The sequence below is a fragment of the Cebidichthys violaceus genome, unplaced genomic scaffold, assembly GCF_023349555.1.
Source record: "Cebidichthys violaceus isolate CVI_PGR_0920_01 unplaced genomic scaffold, fCebVio1.0.p SCAF_6, whole genome shotgun sequence".
Classification (NCBI taxonomy): Eukaryota; Metazoa; Chordata; class Actinopteri; order Perciformes; family Stichaeidae; genus Cebidichthys; species Cebidichthys violaceus.
In genome coordinates this window covers 14,816,603-14,835,259 of record NW_027176816.1, presented here as the reverse complement: position 1 = coordinate 14,835,259, position 18,657 = coordinate 14,816,603, and the positions used below count along the sequence as shown (strand labels likewise).

Here is an 18,657-nt window from a genome sequence, read left to right as displayed (position 1 = left end):
TCATTTTTGTGTTCGCTCCCTTTCCCAGCAGGCCTATAGCACTTTTAGGACCTGTAAGTATATCATACCGGCCACTTTCACACCACAATACAATAACAGAAAATAACTGTTTATGCCACAGACCTGTGGAAACGAAATATTGACACTTAAACTGTCAGGGAGATGTGAGGACATTTGGAAAGATGTTATAGATCCCTTATAATTGTATTTTCCAGCAGGGGCTCTGCAGTGATAGAAGACAAGAAATATAAAAGTATTTTCATTTTGTGTGACTTAGTCCCTCATTACTGCAGTCTTCTTCTACAGTTTCACAGGGACACCTACTAATGAGGCAGCGCATAGTGACAGCACAGCATCAACGTCCATATTGACTAGCAGCACATAAGATCAGTTTGCAAACTATTATTCAATTTTATAGATTAAACTGCCTACCAGCAGGGTCGAATAAAGTACTTGTTCTTCATTAACCGCAAACCACCTGACTCACAATGTACCTGGTGCTTTTGGGCCCCTGGAGGTCTGGGGCCCCGAGGTATATGGGCCCTTTTTCTGGTTGGTAATCAAACCTTGCCCAACACTATGTAAAGTAGTGAAAATCATCCCAACCACAACCACCTACAATTTTAAAGGTTTCTTTATTGTATGCATATGTATGCATCACCAGTGATAATCCTTTTGATACCTCGAGTACATTTTGCTGTACTTTTAGTAAGATTTGTTTGAAGTTGACTTTTAATTGAATATTTGCCTTGTTGTATCACTGCATGCGTTTATTTGGGTCAGAGTAGTTCTTTCCCTGCTGGTGCCCAGGTTCATTCAATTTATCCGGAGGCTTCAGCCTTTTCAGCTCTGGTTGATCTTAAAGGAGTAGTCCAGTGATTCACACATTTCAATGTATTCAGACATTTTTTCACACATACAGAGATGGCGATATACAGCTCATGTCCATGTCCTGGGTTCTCAATATGCTGACAGCAGCACAAATGTAATCAATAACATCACTGATTGCACCATTCAACTAAGGTGTTCCCGCTCCCGATATACCATGAACGCACGCTTCCTCACATGCAGGTCTTATGACACTCACACAGAAGCATCGATGCTGAACGTCACACGGGTGCTCCTCCTGCTGCGAGACAGTTTTGCCTGGGTTATGTTGGAAGTGGTCAATGTATTTTTTGATAAAACTCTTTAGCCAGGCCCCAACATAAACTTTACATTTGTACACACTTTACTCACATAACATCCAAACAGTTATTTCAGTGAGAGTTGATGACGGTTTTTTATTGATTGTGAAAAACAGGAAATCTACTAACACAGACAGCTTTAGACCTCCAGCAGCCTGAGCCCCACCCCAATCCAAAGGCAAACATCCACTCCACCTGCCCCTTTGGCTGGGGTTTACAGGCAGAGCTTCATAAAAAGGACGGGTGGGAGGGACTTGGTGCTGGACAGCCAGTCAGCCACACAGACAGGCATTCTGAACACCACCCAGCTGGTTCAAAGGAAGCTGCTCAAGCCTTCCTCTGAGCCATGTGGGCAGAGCCAGGTGCCAGGACCGATAAACCATTTATTTTCCACATGATACATTCACCAATATGAATGAACATTAACATCATCCACTTCAAAAAAGAAAAAAAAGAAGAAACACCTCTGTTCCACTTCTCCACAGCAAAGCACCCCCAGTCAAATGATAAAATACTCAAACATACATACAATTTTCATTATTGAATGGCAAGAACAATTCGGAATGTTTACTCTTTAGAATTGGAAGTCATTTAAGATGAGTTATATAAATTAGTTGTCTATATGGATTATGGAAGGGGAAAAAGGAAAAGCAGGTCTAATAAATGCTGATCTTAATAAAACAGGGGTGGGGAAGCCCAGCACACTACCCTCAATTTACAATTAATTCCAAAATGGTGAGAGGTAGGCCCAGTTCTTTCCAAAGATGGATAAATAATAAAACACACACACACACACACACACACACACACACACACACACACACACACACACACACACACACACACACACACACACACACACACACACACACACACACAGTGTCTATGACAGATTGGGGCTGGGAGCGGGGCTGGCAGAGTTGTTGTCCTGATTGGCTGCCTGGCTTCCTCGTGGTGGAACCTCGATAATGCGGGGCTTGTCAATAATGCGAGCGCGGCGGTCGCCTTTCTCTACGATTCCGATTATCCACGCTCCACCCGCCGCCCCCTGACCTCCAGCTGCTGAGCTCTGGCTCTTCATCTCTGAGCAAAACTTGGCCGCCTGCTCTCTGGGTAGACACACCAGCAGCCCGCCTGCAGGGGAGGAGAGGAGGATGGATTTCAGGTCGACACTTAGTTAGAATAATATATGGTCTACTTTATATAGAAATACAGACAACATTTGATTTCAGTTTTCATACCAGAAGTCTCAGCTGAGGTGCCCTGAATTAGGTTGAACAGGTTTCCACAGGCTTTACTGATGGCAGCCATCTTGGCTAAGATTGGTAGGTTGTGGATCACAAAGGCCACCTCGTTCCGTTGCTGTGCTGCCAGGTTGTTTGCGTGTCCCAACAACCCAAAACCTGTCACGTCTGTTGCAGCGTGAGCCTGGAACTTGTGCATTAGGCCTGCCGCTGGAGACATGAATTCACTTCAGAAACTTGGATCACAACAACATAAAGTCACAGAAAGATTTGAACTTCAACTGGACCAAAACCAAATACACCAATGCATGTTCAGTCAACTTATTTGTTCTTCTCGTTTGTGTTTATTGATTCTTGGCTAAGTAGCTTAGTGGTGCATGACCGCCACCAGGTGGACTGATCTTACTGATTAGTGAGGAGTGGAGGTGGGTTCTAAAACCCTCCATCATGCTGCCAACCAGCTGCCCTTACTGACCACATGTGTGAGACAGCACAGAGATGAGGCTGTTCCTTCTAGATGCTGCAATAGCATCAATTACATCAGAACAGGAGAATGTTTTTTCTCGCTCTGTAAGAGTTTGATTGACAGATGGTTCACCTACAATGTTTTTTTTGAAAGTACAGTTTCCAATGACGGTTTCTCAGATGTTTCTTTGTAACAAACCATGTGGCGGGTCAGGCTGGATTGTAATCAGGCTTCAGCCTCATTATGGTTTACTTAGGAGCAGCTGCCAAGTGCGACACCTAGTGGTAGAATCCGGTACACCGGTCCGGTGTTTGGCTTAATAACCGCTTTGAAAATGTTTACGCAGGCCCAACCCTACTCACAACTAAAGTAAAGACCATGAGGCTGAGAGTAAACTCAGATAAGTGGTGCAGAACCACATAGAACCAGCCATTAAAGCATCCCTCAATTGAAATTGAAAGAGTCGATACATATCCGTGACCAGCGATAACTGCAGAGCAACAGAGCATAATGACAGTGTACCTGTGCGGTTTAGCGTTGCCATGGAGAACATGGCTTCCTGATAGGCCTCTTTGACTTCCTCTTTTGTGACGACTAGCTTGATCTTGTTCCACCTTTCAGTCTGGTGAGATGTAAAAACAGAGACAGTGAGTGAGAACACAGAAACTGGTCAATATAATGACAACACGACTGAAAGTAGAAACGATATAACACACGATAATGTTAATGTGAGCGGAGTCATGGCTGACCTGATCGAGCCACTGGTGAGCATTCACAGCCACCTGTGTCCCCAGAGGTTTGGTTAGAACCAGGACGTCCCCTGGAACAGCACCATCCGGCCTGAGAAACAAGATGGAGCATATTACATATCAACTAAAAGCCCTGGTTTATAATGAGGTGGAGTCCTTCAATGGGCCAGTTAATGCAAAAAGATATTTTCTTTGATCAGTATGCATGTTGTTTCTGAATACACTTGGCTATGCCCTGAGAGTAAAGTGGTAAATTTACAACAACAAAAAAGCTAAAATAGTATGTTGGCCCATAATCATCTAGTGACTTGTAGCTCGTAACGTCTCTCTGGTGGAATGTTGCAAGCTAGATTTTTCCACCACATACATGTTTATATCCAAACACTAAATACTGGGCCACTTGCTAATGTCTTCCACCCACTCACTAATAGACAAGGATCTGGAAAGTCAGTTTGTTTAGGTTGCACTCTCCATCTTTGGTGGTTGATGTCCTTCCATAGTTTGACAAGCTATTGTACATTGCTGAACTTCTGTTGCAGACTGCGTGCACACACTTACGTATGTCATTGTTTACAAACAGTAAATGCATCTAATTAAATAAACTGGACTAAATGTCCACTGTGGACTAAGGTCTATAGATCAAAGGGACATGTTGAGTTAGTGTTGAGGCTGTGGCAGCTGTCATCAACACAGAATAATACTAACAAACTAGCTCACTAGCAGGCTTCCATTATTTCTATACAACCCCTTCTGGATGAAATCAACAAGGTCCACTGCATTCTGTTAGAGTTAGGTGATGAAATGCATTCTGGGAAACCTAAGACATCTCTAACTGAAGTTCAACTTAGATGAGGCAAGGTGTGTGTACACGAAAAAGGGGATTTTAAATGCCTCATCACTAAATAACATGAGATACCAAAGAATGAGAGCCTTTCATTGTTATAAGTTACCAAAGATGCAGAGACACAGCGACTTTAACAGACTCACATGATGAACTCATTAGGCTGGCAGACGACGGATGCGACTCCTCCCACGATGATCCAGGGGTTGATCACGGTCTGGCCACCTGTTACAGAGGTCCCCCCCTCCTCTGCTGCATCACGGAACCCTTGAATCATCAGCGGCATCACCCGCTCACGGTCCTGTGTCATACATGCACACACAGACAGCCGTGAATCACCTCAAAGAAATCAACATATACATGTGTAAAATCCACAAGTCAAAATTAATTTCCAAACATATAATGCACTCATTGTAACGCGTGTCCCAACTAGATTAGTAGAGGAGACACAACATCGATGAATAAAGGCAAAGTGTCCACCCAGGAACACACATAATGCTACCTTGTCGTTCATCTTCTGGCTGACACTCAGTAGCATCAGCATGTTGTCACACTCCGTGATGCCCATGGCGTAGAGATCACTGAGGACATTAGCGCACGCTATCCTGCCCTGAGACAGACAGAACGTGAGAGAGAGCAGAAAACTAGTCAAAACAGGCAAGGTGTTCATAAGATATGAAGGGGGAGGGACTTGAGGTCACAGTCAACATGACCTTTAACCTCCAAATTCTGATCAGTTCATCATTGAGGTGCACATTGTGCAGCTGATTACTGTTGCTATACTGTACATATTGAACAGACATTGCTTAAGAGTGCAGTTCTTTTAGGGCAAGGGGGGAAAAGCGCAATAAAAAAACACAACACAAAATTTTGAAGCTGCAACAATTCAGTGATCAACTGCACCACCCCAAATCGAGGGTAAGCAGACGAGTATGTCCCAAGAAATATTAGTGTTTGGACAGATCTACTTCCTGGATAGGGTGCCCATGTATGAGAGTGCATCACAAAGGAAAACACGTGCCAGAAACTCACCATCATGTAGGGATCCTCCACCAGAGGGTAGAAGAAGTCTGTGGTCTGGACCAGGGAGAGCCCGCCATGCCTCAGAGGAATCACACAGCAGTCCATCCCTACACCTGGAAGCAAGGTTATGCAATGAACTACAATAGCCTTGCAATAATTACGAACTTATTAGTATTCTTAGTTAGTGTATTATATTTTGTTGAGTGAGAATACAGCGTTATTAGTTTGTTTGTGTACTTGTGGCGGTGTTGTTTACGAAAGGTAGTATTTTTAAGTTATATGAAATAGCGTTTCAATGCTGAGGTTTGTGTTTGTGGTCACTCAGTGGAACTACATACAAAGCTGTCATACTGTTGCTACGCCTCTAAAAGCAGTAAACTAAACAGCACTTCCACTCAATATTGTGAAACTATTTTACAAGTGGAAATGTTTGACCAAAAGCGTGAACTTTGCACTCAACGCTTCGAAATATTTCTGCTGAATCATTCCTATGGTAACTTGACAACTCGCGGAACTTGTGTCCTCTTAGCTAGTTAGCTTGGTTACTAACGTTATCTATTGTATGCATATTTTATGCTCATTAATAACTTACCACTGTATTTAAGTTACATGTTAATACATTTAATAGCTGAGGACTTGAAACAAATAGTCTTTATTCACACATAGCTGCCCATCTGTCATATGAGCTGCCATATGACTTAACACAAGCTAACATTGTTAGCAACAGTTACGCTAGATGACTGACATTAACCACAAGGGTTTCTGACATGGGAGCTAGCTCTGCTATTTCAGACTTTGCTACTTACCGAGTCGAGGGCCGGACAATTGTTGGCCGAACTCTGATGCTTGGTCTCCGGCCTTCCCTGTCCCGTCGGCCCGGTCCGCCTCCAGTCCCGCCAGGAGTTTGAGCAGAGCCTCCTGCGGGACCTTGCAGCCTCATCCTTTCAGGTCCGAAAACGCTGTGAGACGGAACCCGCGCTCCAGGCCGTGTTCCTCGGGTTTGAAAGGTTTGTATCCGGGGGGAAAACACCCCTCGGCTCCCACAGCCTCTGTCGAGGGAGGCGGGGAAGTTGAGCCTGACATGTCTGGCTAAAGACCACTTCAAACACACAACGCCAGTCGCGTACACCGGCAAATAAAGACGCAAGGATGAATGGAGCGTGTGTCCGGCGAGCGCTGGTCGAAACAAGAGACTAGTGTAAATTTAAATCGGGACCAATGCAACTTCCTGTCAGAACCTTCACTGTGTAAATTAATATAGAGCATATCTATGCAAGATTCGTGGATTCATTTATTCATGGGTTGACTGCACAATTATACCAAATGCCTTTGACTTTGGAGTTGAATTACTACATTAGGAAAAAGGCAATTTAAAGTCATAGCGACGGCACAGTAGTCATGAGATATAGGCGTAAACGTCTTACTTTGAAGGCGGAAGTTACTATTTCCGGTCCCTTTGTGTCTCGCTGTTCAACTTGACGCAGCACAGGACGGTTGTAAACGTCACATCTGACCTGCCATCGCACACATTAAGTTATATCACTGACATTTATATGTTGTCGACCCGTTTATCCGTTATGAGATATTAACTTTAAAACTATTGCCGTTGAGATAAAGTTAACAGCAACTAAAAGGAGAACAATTGTGATTTTTGCCGAATCGTCGTAAACGCGCAGTGTGAAAATTACAAGGGGTCCCGAGGGTTCCAGTGAGTATGAGAGACGATTTTCTGCAGTTACGTTAAATGACAGCCAGCCAGAGACGCAACAAGTTGCTCGAAGCAAACCTGTCCTCACGTCTTTTGGTAAACCTAAACGGATCCTATGACACTCGCGAGATCCTGGATTAATTAAAGCAAGACGTGGTCTCTCCTTTTGGATACCAGGACAGATGGACGGGGGGACACTGGGTGCACGACAAAACACACTCAAGGATGAATGAACAACTGATTTCTCATTATTTTATTTCTTAAATCTTCAACAGTTTTGAAACGAGATTCTTTGCACCAAATGATAATTACTAATATTCACACAAAGTTTAAAATACCCTCAATGTGTTTACCTTGGGATAGATACATAGCTAGGTGCCACAGATAGAGAGAAGACAGAATAAGGGCACACAGAGCCATTTTGGGTTAAAGGTCAGGTCTAGCATCAGAGATAAAGCAGTGGTCTACACAGGCACAGAACACAGAGAATGGCTACTTTTTTTCAATAAGAGTAAATCCATCTCTAATACATAATAATACATGTTTTGAGGCAATGTAGACCGCAACATGTATGACAAAAACATATTTGAATATTCTATATTATTTAAAGCTCACTAGATTATTCACATTGTCATGTGTTTTCTCCTTTGGAGGGAAAAGTACCCAAAGTACCTTATGCCCAGTGATTAATATATCAGGGATCATAAACACATATGGGGGGGGGGGGGGGGGTGATAAAGAGAAATAAGAATGACGAGAAAAGGACGGGTTGCAGAAATGGAAAAGCTACAGCAGATTTGGAATCCACGGAGCACCTCTGGGAACATACCATGCTGATTATCTGTCTGTCATTCTTTTCTTTCACTTGTTCATATTGTCATCTGATTGATGCTGGTCATTTTTAAAATGGTAAGAGCCACAGTATGTATTCAGGTTTGTGTTTGTTTACATGGCAGACGGAGTAAGGTGCAACTACCAACATGTTTTTCCAGGATGTGCCAAGGGCCGGGAGTATACACAAGGAACGTCAATATACTGCATGTGTATATATATTATATATATATATATATATATATATATATATATATCTGTATGTGTGTCTTGGCATCATGGCGTGCTGAGCTATGCTCATGTTACTGTATACAGTCCATGACATGTATCTGCAGCGTGTCCATATCTGGAGCCTGGTAGTGGCACTTAGGACAACATAAATCTGGCAGGTCCTCAGCTCCGGCTGCCCCTTGATCACCGACTGGTACCAACCCCTGATTTCGGAACGAGGGGGCAGGGGGCACCGTGTTGAAGGCTGCACCGGGGAAAGAAAGCATGTTCACAGAAATATTTTCTTAACAGAAATAAACACCTTGATAAATCCATTAAAAAGTTCCATTTCCCTTTTTTGTTTCCATTCGACCAGAAATAGCCATTTTCTTGAATAGGCAGGGTTTCATTGGTAAGCTGTACAACAGCTAGTAGACAATACTCAGTGGTGAGAAGTAATAGTACATGTACTTAAATACTGTGCTTTAGTACAGTGGTTCTAACCTGGGGCCACACAGGCGTTTCCAAGTTTTCTGACATATTTCAATGCATACATGAAAGACTTTACTATTATCTATGTGCACGTTATTTTGAATGTATTGGTTGTAATGTACCTTGTGGAGGGGGAATGTGTGGGGCCCGTGTTGGGAAGTCTTCCAGGTGCCTCAGCTTCATTTGCTCCATACGTGCACTGAAACAGAGGTGGACCAATACAACTGTCATGTGTAATCACACTTTAAAGAATGTCCAGAAACATCAATATTTCTTCATACGCAGAGGAAAGTAGCTTTAGCTCTGACTTCAGATATGAAGGGTCAGTCTGGATGATGTGCCAACAGCCCTGCCTTCAAACACAGATGCAGTAAAGCTAAAGTCACCTCGAAATGCTGATTAGAAGGCAGGGGAAGAATTCAGCAGCACACAACGACTATGTAACCCTGGATCCAAAATGACCACAAGAAAGACTGAGCTATCAACTGTCTGGTGCATAAACGTCCACACGCCCACATTCAGGACACAAATAATTATCATAATGCAAACGGGCCTGCATTGTGCTTTTTCCCCCCTCTCGCAGATAACTTTGTTTTTGTTGTTTTTACCGTGATGTGGCTTCCTGTTTGAGCCTGTCAATCTCAGACATGGCCTGAGTCAGCTGATCCTGCAGCTCCTCCTTCTTCTGGTTCAGCTTCTCTCTGGCTTCTCGCTCTGCTAGGAAATCTGCTTTGTAGATCTCAGCCTGCACGAACACAAAGACAGTGAGGGAGGGAGGGAGACACCGCTATTTAGTTTCAGTTCAATTTACCTGCGTTTTTTAAGCATGTTAAAATGTGGGCACGGCTGATTAGTACCTGACAAGAGACTCATAGGACGGGCTAAATTAACTGCCATGATGTTCAGAATGATTTCCATTCAAGTGTTTACCTAGCTTAAAGGCTAACGTTGGCATTTTTTTAAACTGGGCCCTATTTTCACCATGTTTTTGTGTCTAAATAAATCTTTAAAATTAGTTTTTTCTCAGACTCTGAGCCGCTTTAGTAGCTCTTATATTCACACACACTTTACAGTTTCATTCCTCTATATTCTGAAGGTGTTTACACACATATATCATCCATAGCCTGATTAATACACGATTCATACTAAAAAAATTCCCTCTGCAAAAACCTATGACTCAAATTTTGAACCTGGCTTTATCCAATGCTCACATTTATGTTCTGGACATTTACGCATATGAGCACAGATTTAATAGGACAATGCCTCATTTACATATTTACACATACATATTCAGAAAACTAATAATAAAAAGAAAAGTGTCTTAATGTCAGTAGTCACATGTGTAAGTGCTATGGTTGTTACCACCTGATGGTGAAATCTATTAGTTTAATGTTTGTCCTATTCACTGGGGAATCACCCCTTAAAACAACAGTATTATACTGCATTTACGGTTTCCACCAAAAAATACTGTGTGACAACCCTCTAGCAGAGAGGTGGTGGTTTACAGCGGAATATAGTAGTATAAACCAAGAAAAGACCCAAATGACTATGAATGGAAGAAGTCAGTAGCAGTGCCCTGACCGCACACAGTGACAAACAGTGATGCGATCGCTAAAGTGAACAATGAGGCGATACTTTGCTTGATAAAAAATGAACAAACTACACAGTCTGTGACTACATACTTAAGTCTCCATGAAGAAAGAGATTTGTGTGCAGTTGTGCTCCACAGCTGTGTGACTGTACCTGTGCAGTGAGGACCGGAACAGTCTCCAGAGAGCCTTTCTGTTGCTCCACCTCCTCCTTCAGTTTATCAATCAGGTCCTGCTTCAGGGCCAGCGCTCGCTCCGCCTCCTCTAGTCGGCTGCACAGATCTCCTCCCTGGAAGACAAACACAGACGGATGTTACCACATGAATCCAGAAGCTAAAAAGCAAAAGTAATTTGAGTAAAGAGTTGTTTGGATGTGTTTTTACCTCACTCTTCAGTTTAGAATCATAGTCTCTAAAGAGACATGTGTAGGCATGTTGCAACTGGGTCAGTTTTTTCCTGAGAGGAAAAAAAAAGGATACAACATTTTTCCATACAGTATTGTTATCAAATATCCGATGTGCTGCTAACAGTATTGAAGAATTTTGAACTGAACCAGGAAGTATTAATTACCACAGTGAAGCATCACATTTCTAGAATGAAAACTGAGCATGACAACTGTGTTGCATTGTTACAGACACCCTGAAGGTCTGAAAATGATAAATAGGTGAATCATTTGTGTGTTGGACCCACTTCTCCTCTGTGACAACGTGTCTCTCGGTCTTCAGGGCCTGCTCCAGGCTCTGGGTCTGCAGCAGCAGCTTGTCCATGGCTACATGATGTTGCTTCCTCTGCTGCTCCAGCTCCCGCTCTGCCACCTGCAGGGCCTTCATCTTACTGCACAGCCTACCACAGAGTAGAGAGGAAGAAACGTCAGCACACATGCACACCTACAGGTGAACACAGAGAAGCCTTATGTATTCACTGATGCTGACATGACAGCTTACTTTTCTTCCAACACTTTGCGTTCATGCTCGCTTTTCTCCAGGCAGCTCTGTCTCTCGTTCAGCTCTCCTAAGAGGGAAGTTGCTTGAGCTTTCAGAGCCTCACAGTCCTTGGCCAGCTGTAAAAATATGGAAAGCTATAAGTTATCGGGGTTGCAGTTGATATTTTAAGGCTGCTTGCCACAGCGCCATCATCTAGTAGTTGAAGATTTAAACATCTTGGATTGAGGAGTAAAAACCAAAGCTGTTCACAGTTCATACCTGGGCACAGTCCTTGTCCTTCTGTTTGAGCAGAGCTTCAGTTCTGTCCCGCTGAGCTGAGCTCTTCTGCAGGTAATCAAGCTTCTCCTCCAAGTCACGATACCTACGGACACAACAGATCATGACTAAACTGGGGTAAATACCAATATACACACAAATATTTATCACTATGATAAGGTAGGGCTGAACACGTGATCATTCTTATATCGGAATTGTAATTTTAACCCTTGTGCCTCACTTTAAATAAATTGCTCTGATGTGAGGAAAATGTCTGCTTCAAAAAACAGCCGCAAAATATGTCAATTATTAGCAACAACGTTGATTTGGATGCATTTGTATTTTTGCTGCAGTTTCACATTAAAAAAAACAAAAAAACTCACTTAGCTCGTATTATTTTCCTATTTCACCAAACTACCAAATATTCATTTATCTTCTGAATTTTAACCATTTAAAAGCCAGTTTCTTGCCACTGTTGTTTTTCATGAAAACAAAAACACAAAACTTGAATTATTTTCTGTATACCTTTTTTCTTCTTTTCTTACAGTCAGGGATATGTCACTGATTAGCAACAAAGACTCAATCAAAGACTGCAGTGCTCCATATTACAGCAGCAAAGCCCCTCGTGGAAACCAGGAAAATAACATCCATTTGTCCCAGAGGAAAAACATGAGAACATGATTCAATCCGGTGGAAAATAGTTAAAAATACCATTTTGAAGCCAGGGCTCTAGATTGAAAGCCTGATGTAATCGAATGCATGCTTTTATTCTGTAATGGTCGTGGGACCAAACATTGTGGTTTTAATGGGTTTCCATGGGAACATTTCTGTCCCCAAGGGCCTGAGTGACTGTATTCTGCTACACAGTTTATTATACACTTTTTGTAGGAGCTGAGGTTGAACTGAACTTACAACATTTATGCATATGCATAAACAAAACCGAAAAAGAAATTAAAACGCTTTGATCACTGAATGAATAAGACATTGTAATGGTACAACAACATGACAGGAACAGAAAATATAAAACATGCCTTATTTGGAAGTCAAAAACTAATAAAAAAATAAACATACAGGAAACAAACTGAGCTTGACAATAAGAGACAGGCAGGTGGCACAAGTAACATCCACACAGCGGCGAAGAGACAGAACTGTAGAGAGAAGGCATGCACACGGTGAGAAAAAGAAAGCCACACAGAGCTGTGGGCTCACCTGCCCTGTGTGGCCTGAAGCTGCTCTGTGAGTTTAGCCAGGCTAGAGCTGGAGGAGGGAACAGAGAGAGAGGGAGGAGGAGGAGGAAGACGTCGCAAATTTATTAGGAGGAAGAAGTGCGGAAATAAAAACAGCATGCTAGTATCCTTCTGCCAATCATTCTTGTTTGCAGGTATGCAGTATAGTTATGGTTAACTAAACAGCACGCAGTCCAAAAGCTGCTAATGACCACTAGTTAAAACACAGAAAGTCCATTTAGTGCCATTAGTTTCAAACAATGCACTGAGGTATTTTATACCCGGAGAAAAATGCGTCATACCAGTCAGAGGAGTGCTGTGCCTCAGAGCGATGCTGAACAACCTCCTCGGTAGCGCTGCTTGCCTGTAAAAACATTCATACAAGTCTATGAGATCACAAATAAGGCAGCAGATTGTGGTGTCCAGTTCATCTCTATTGTACATGGAGACATCGTGGTTTATCTGACTGTCTGATTGTACGTGCCTCATTCCAGTCCTGAACTGTTTAAAGCCTGATTCAACAATATAAAGGACTTTGTTGCTTTGTTTTGAAAAGCGCTGTATAAAAAAAAAAAAATATATATATATATATATATATATATATATATATATATATATATATATATATATATATATATATTAGTATCATAATTGAACATACAAAAGGCCTTGTGCAAGAACCACTTGTTTTTAAGTAACAAGTGTGATTTAAGAGACTTTGTCATATTCACCAGTTCAGAATTTTCTCTTTGGCACTCACAAAGTGGTCCAGGCCTGTCCTATGAGTACATGTATACAGACAGTGTGCCATCCACCAGAGTGAGAAAGACCTATAGTCGCATATAGCCATTGTTTTAGTTTAATACCCAATCCGAATTAATTCAGACTTTAAATATGTAACCAAAATCAACTTGTTTGAGTTTGACAGCCCACACAGACAGACGCTGGTATATCCATCTATGCTCTCTTCAAACTCACCAGATTCCACTGACAAAAACATTTTACCTTACAGGACACAGGAGTTGCTGGTCTACGCTGCCTTGATCGGTTAGTTTGATTGTGTCATTGTGTGACTTTGGTGTTTTAAAGAGTTAGTTCAGATTCACCAAAGTCACACAATTACACAAACTAACTGATTGATGCAGCGGTAGACCAGCAACTCCTGTGTCCTGAAAGTTTTCGTCACGACACTCTGGTGGCTTTGAAGAGATCATAAATAGATATCACGACTTTGGCTCCTGTTGGAAAGGGCTGTGTGACAGAAAGGTACAGCAGTGAAAATATTCTTGATTCATTCTTTCGAGGTGAGCCTTTGTTTTTATTTTAGGTGTCTAAAATACATCACAGCAGTACATTGCTTTGCTCCTGTGCTGGTTCTCCTGTCTGTTTTCTATAAACTCCATCAACTGTAGGTAACACACTGGCTATGGAGAAGAACCTCATACAACCACACTGAACAATCATTTTAATGCCTCATTGGCTTTTTCTTGACCTAACAGTTAAAAATACACTTTTATCTCCTTATGTCTATCCTGCTCATCTGTAGAACTAGATCACTGCACTGGTTCCTGAGGTAGAACTACGCGCTTGCATCACAGTGTTACCTGTGCCAGTTTGGCCCGTAGCTGGTCAATGCAGCGCCGCATTCGCTCCTTCTCTTTCTCTCCCTCGTCCCTCTCCCTCTCCAGCTCTTCGTTCTTCCTCCTCATATCTCTCATCCCTTCCTCCAGTTTTTCTTTGTGGCTCTTCAGCAGCTGGAGGAACTCGTTTCCGCCTTCCACAGGCTGCCGAGAGAAATAAAAGTGAAAGAACCGTGGATGAGTGGATGCAGGGAGAAAGTTATGACAGCAGGGACTTGGACAGAGACACACCACCTTCACCCGGGGCCGGAGGACTGACACCAAGCAAAAAGTAGAACTACACCAAGATGTGAGAGAACACCAACGGGGCTTACAAAAGGAGACAGAGAGGGATTTTAAATAGGGATACATTGGTGCGTTGGAGCTGTGTGTTACTGCTGTGCTCTATACAAAGTGAGACGCAGAGGAATTTTTGGTTACCAACTACCATTCAACCCAGTGCTCCTGCTCAAAAATATAGGGAAAAAACATGGATGGGAATTGAGATGTTGAAATATATGTAAAACACAGTTCCTTGTAACATGCATGTTTATTATCAAAACATGTTGTCAATGCTGCATGGTGATTAGTGCCAGGTTTTGTATTTCCAGTTAGGATCTCACAGGCCATCCCATGTTATTTTTCCAAATATGAAGTCAGGATTTCTAATCTGTGCCTGAATGCAATGAAAAATAAGGTGGGGTGAAGCATTTAACCAGGGGTGGGACAGCCACTGAGTAAGTGTCAGGGATCTGATTGGGGGGAAGTTAGGATGCAGTGAGCAGGCTCACCTGGCCATTTTCCCTTACCACTATCTCCCCCCATACCTCTGAGAGTGAGGCGGAAGGAGAGGGGAGGGCGCTATTCAAGGAGTTATGCACACTCACGTCACCCTAGACACACGGACAAACCAGTTAGATGAAAAACAAACAAATACATCAAAAGTGAAATCACAGCGTCACACGTCTTACCAGACTGCGAGGCGGTGTGGTCTGTGTGTGTCGATCCGTGTCTTCAACTCTTTTCTTCTCCCGCTGATCTAGTGTCTGAAACAAGGGGTTCCAATATCCACAGGAAACGTTTACGAGAAAGAAGAAATACATAGTAACCATTTCTGTCTCCCTTGCTTTCCCCGTCCTCTTTCTCTTTCATCCTCTCTCTCATTGCATCAATATAAATCTCATTAATCCCAAACAACAAAAACACTTTTGCTGTGTATGTGTGAAGACATGAAACACAACACATGAAATGTATTATTAAATATCAGTTAATTCCTTTATGAAATACGAGCACACAGCTAATGTAAATATATACAGAAATAAAACTTAGTGGCAAAAAACAGGTGAATTAATCTCTGCAGACACATACCAACACAGGATTATAAAATATAACAGTGGAAGCTATGTTATTGTGGAATTAATTTGATGAATGTAAAATCACCTTACAATGTGTGAATATGAGGAAGCAGATGTGTGAATGTTGGCGAGCTAACCTGTGGTCCGTCCAATGGTCTGCTCCTCGCTGGGCGCCCCTGCAGGTCTTCAGTCTGGCTGGAGCTGCAGCAGTGGTTAGAGGAGAGGTTAGAGGCTGGTCCGTTCACCAAGCTCTGTAAGGAGTGGTTCTCCTGGGCCAGCCTCTCCACCAGGGCCCTGGCCTCCTGGAAACGACAGCTGAGAAACCCCCGTTCTTCTCTTGTCCTCTGCTGCCATCCCTCCATCTCCTCACAGCGCTGACGTAAGGCTATGTTGCTCCGCCGCAAGGCCTCTGACGGACAGAAGGATGAAGGCAAAAGGAGAGGTGGGAGATTGATATGTCATACAGAGTGACACAGAGGAACCATGTCAGTTAAATGCGTAATAATAAACTTTATTTATACAGCACTTTTCAAAACAAAGTTGCAAAGTGCTTTAAATGGTTGAACCAGGATTAAAACATGTCAAGACTGCAATGAGGCAACTAAAATACATAAATAAAATGCAGTAATAAAACAATATAAGAAACAATAATAACAAATAAATAAAAAAATAAGAAATGTTGGAAAAGATACGTTTTGAGAAGTAATTAAAAGGAAAATGACTGATTCTGCAAGTCTCAGATCTTCTGCGATCAGTCTTTACTTGTCTCTTTACTAAGACAAAAAGGGCCAAAACACTGAGTGGTCAGACAATAAAACAGATAGATAAATCACAGCGGAAATTTGCCATCACACCTGTGAAGAGAGATAAAATAGGTCGGATATGATCTTGTCTTTTAGTGTTTGTTAATGGCTGACCACAGGTCAGAGAGGCCACATCACCGACTACTACTGATCAACTTCTCTTTGATAAATTTAAAATAAATAAATAATTAAAATTTGAACCAGTCTAGAGCTGCCCTGATGCCAATCCACTTTTCAAATACATGGGGCCATAGATTGAACAAATAGTGATGACAAACTAGGTGTGGCTTTTTTATCCGATTTAGTTTTTCATGATTTCCAGGGCTTAAAGAGAGTATGAAGTATGAAAAGTATAATGCCTCAAATTTATTTTACTAAAAAATGATTTCTTATAATTTCCTTTGAAATCACCAATTCATGTTCCAACATGTAAAAAAACAAACTCTGGTTAAATCATGTGCCATACTTTGAGAGGAGCAAATATATTGCTTTATTTCTTTTAATTATCATTCAATTATTATTTAATTATGGAAATGTATCCTACCTCTAAGCTGCTGGTTGTCACCCAGCAACCTGGTCACCACTTCATTGGATGCCAGCTCTGGTGGGACCCTGAGGGTCCCGCCACTGTCTTCTCCTGTCATCTCCCACTGCATTGGGCCATCAGGTTGGGGCTGCACCATCCCTACAGACAAACATGCAGATTATCACACACACACACACACACACACACACACACACACACACACACACACACACACACACACACCTCATTAAACCGTTATTTGCGGAGGATCATGCATAAATAACGCCGGTGTTGTGTTTCACCGTCGATATGCATTTCCCTTTACCTTAATCTGAACCCAACCTCATCCCTACCGCCATACCAGTCGTTTTCTGAGATGCTTAACCTGGCCCCAAACTAACCCTAATCCGTTATCTCTGCTAAACCTATAACCAGAACCTAACTCACCATTTAAAAGGGACGGAAACAGAGTTCGACTCTAACCCCGCATTCCTCATCACATGCTAGCACATGGCATACCACGCCTCATCCGTTAGCTTTCTCTTTCAATTTAACCTCGCGTCATAATCCTGGAACATTTTACGTGTGAGGAGGCCACGGCCTGCTGATAGGGTTTGTTTGAGACTCACTCGTGGAGTGCCAATGCTCTTCTATGTGCAGTATAAGCTACATGCTGGTATCGGGGACAGGACGAAAACATTACGTCATTCCCAATATCATGAGGCAAAGAGCCCGCCCGGAACACCTTTAATGTCTTTCTTTAGCTACCATGCGAAGATAAACAGTAACCCAGTCGTTATAATCAACTGTTATTATCACGCATATAATTTACTCCGGGTATTATCTCATGTTTTTTTAAGGATAGGCTTTTCATCCCCGCATCAACACAGGGTCTTAACGTTGCGCTGCTAACGTACGTGACAGTTACATTACAGGTGGAAAAGTCGTCTTACCCTCTCTTCTTTTTCAGTTCTGTCGTCCGACAAACGGCCCCGCAACTGCAACTTGTTAGTAAGCGTATTTATTTAGCCACTGTTAGATGGCTGGCCGATGCTAGATCGATAGCTAGCGAAGGAGCTTATGAGCTAGCTAGGATAATTTAGCAACCAGTAGCTGGGTTGTCCGAGGCACTTGTTGACTGACACAAACAACGACCTACATCAACGAACTGTGTGTCTTCCGAAAGTCATTTTGCCCAGTTCTGTACCGTTATCTTGATACAATGTGCGTGTTTAAGGTGGTTTGAGGTTATCTGTCAAAGCCGAGGCTTCTGTTGTTAGCACAGGAAATAAGTTTGAATAAGTTACCCTGAGTTTGGCCTCTCAGGCAACACTTCCGTTCAAGTTTCGGTTTAAACCATACAGTCTATGGTTAATCAACGTTGTGGCAATTGACTCTAAACCTTCATGAGACAAAACATGCATATCCAACAATGCGATTGACAAATTATTCTTTTTGTTACTCGTTTTATGTTCTCTTTATCTCTTACATTTTCAAGCCGTAGCCTAAAATGTGTACCTTATCTTAAAACTCAATGCTCCCATGAATTGTCCCTAGCTCATTTATTCAAATTGATCTGTGCAAGAATA

General features: G+C 42.3%; 2 protein-coding genes across 7 annotated transcripts; both read right to left on the bottom strand.

Annotated features, from left to right (window-relative positions):
- Positions 1–1,263: 1,263 nt before the first annotated feature.
- On the bottom strand, positions 1,264–6,709 carry sephs3 (selenophosphate synthetase 3). The gene is made up of 8 exons (XM_068733279.1): positions 6,317–6,709; positions 5,520–5,623; positions 4,990–5,097; positions 4,634–4,788; positions 3,647–3,737; positions 3,420–3,519; positions 2,429–2,641; positions 1,264–2,321 (listed from the first exon to the last, which is right to left on the bottom strand). The coding sequence occupies exons 1-8, from the start codon at positions 6,591–6,593 to the stop codon at positions 2,071–2,073; spliced, it is 1,299 nt and encodes a 432-aa protein (XP_068589380.1). The 5' UTR covers positions 6,594–6,709; the 3' UTR covers positions 1,264–2,070.
- A 747-nt stretch (positions 6,710–7,456) lies between these two features.
- On the bottom strand, positions 7,457–18,348 carry ikbkg (inhibitor of nuclear factor kappa B kinase regulatory subunit gamma). 6 transcript variants are annotated; one of them, XM_068733551.1, is made up of 16 exons: positions 18,022–18,348; positions 17,087–17,227; positions 15,877–16,148; positions 15,356–15,430; positions 15,176–15,277; positions 14,370–14,549; positions 13,068–13,129; positions 12,749–12,796; positions 11,543–11,645; positions 11,285–11,400; positions 11,031–11,183; positions 10,724–10,796; positions 10,495–10,629; positions 9,360–9,496; positions 8,874–8,950; positions 7,457–8,524 (listed from the first exon to the last, which is right to left on the bottom strand). In XM_068733551.1, exons 2-16 carry the CDS (start codon positions 17,223–17,225, stop codon positions 8,352–8,354), a joined length of 1,845 nt encoding a protein of 614 aa, XP_068589652.1. In that variant the 5' UTR covers positions 17,226–17,227; positions 18,022–18,348; the 3' UTR covers positions 7,457–8,351. The 6 variants fall into 6 exon arrangements, with proteins under 6 accessions (XP_068589652.1, XP_068589655.1, XP_068589654.1 ...); XM_068733554.1 differs by having other exon boundaries at positions 15,194–15,277; XM_068733553.1 differs by lacking the exon at positions 18,022–18,348 and adding an exon at positions 17,516–17,676.
- Positions 18,349–18,657: the final 309 nt, after the last annotated feature.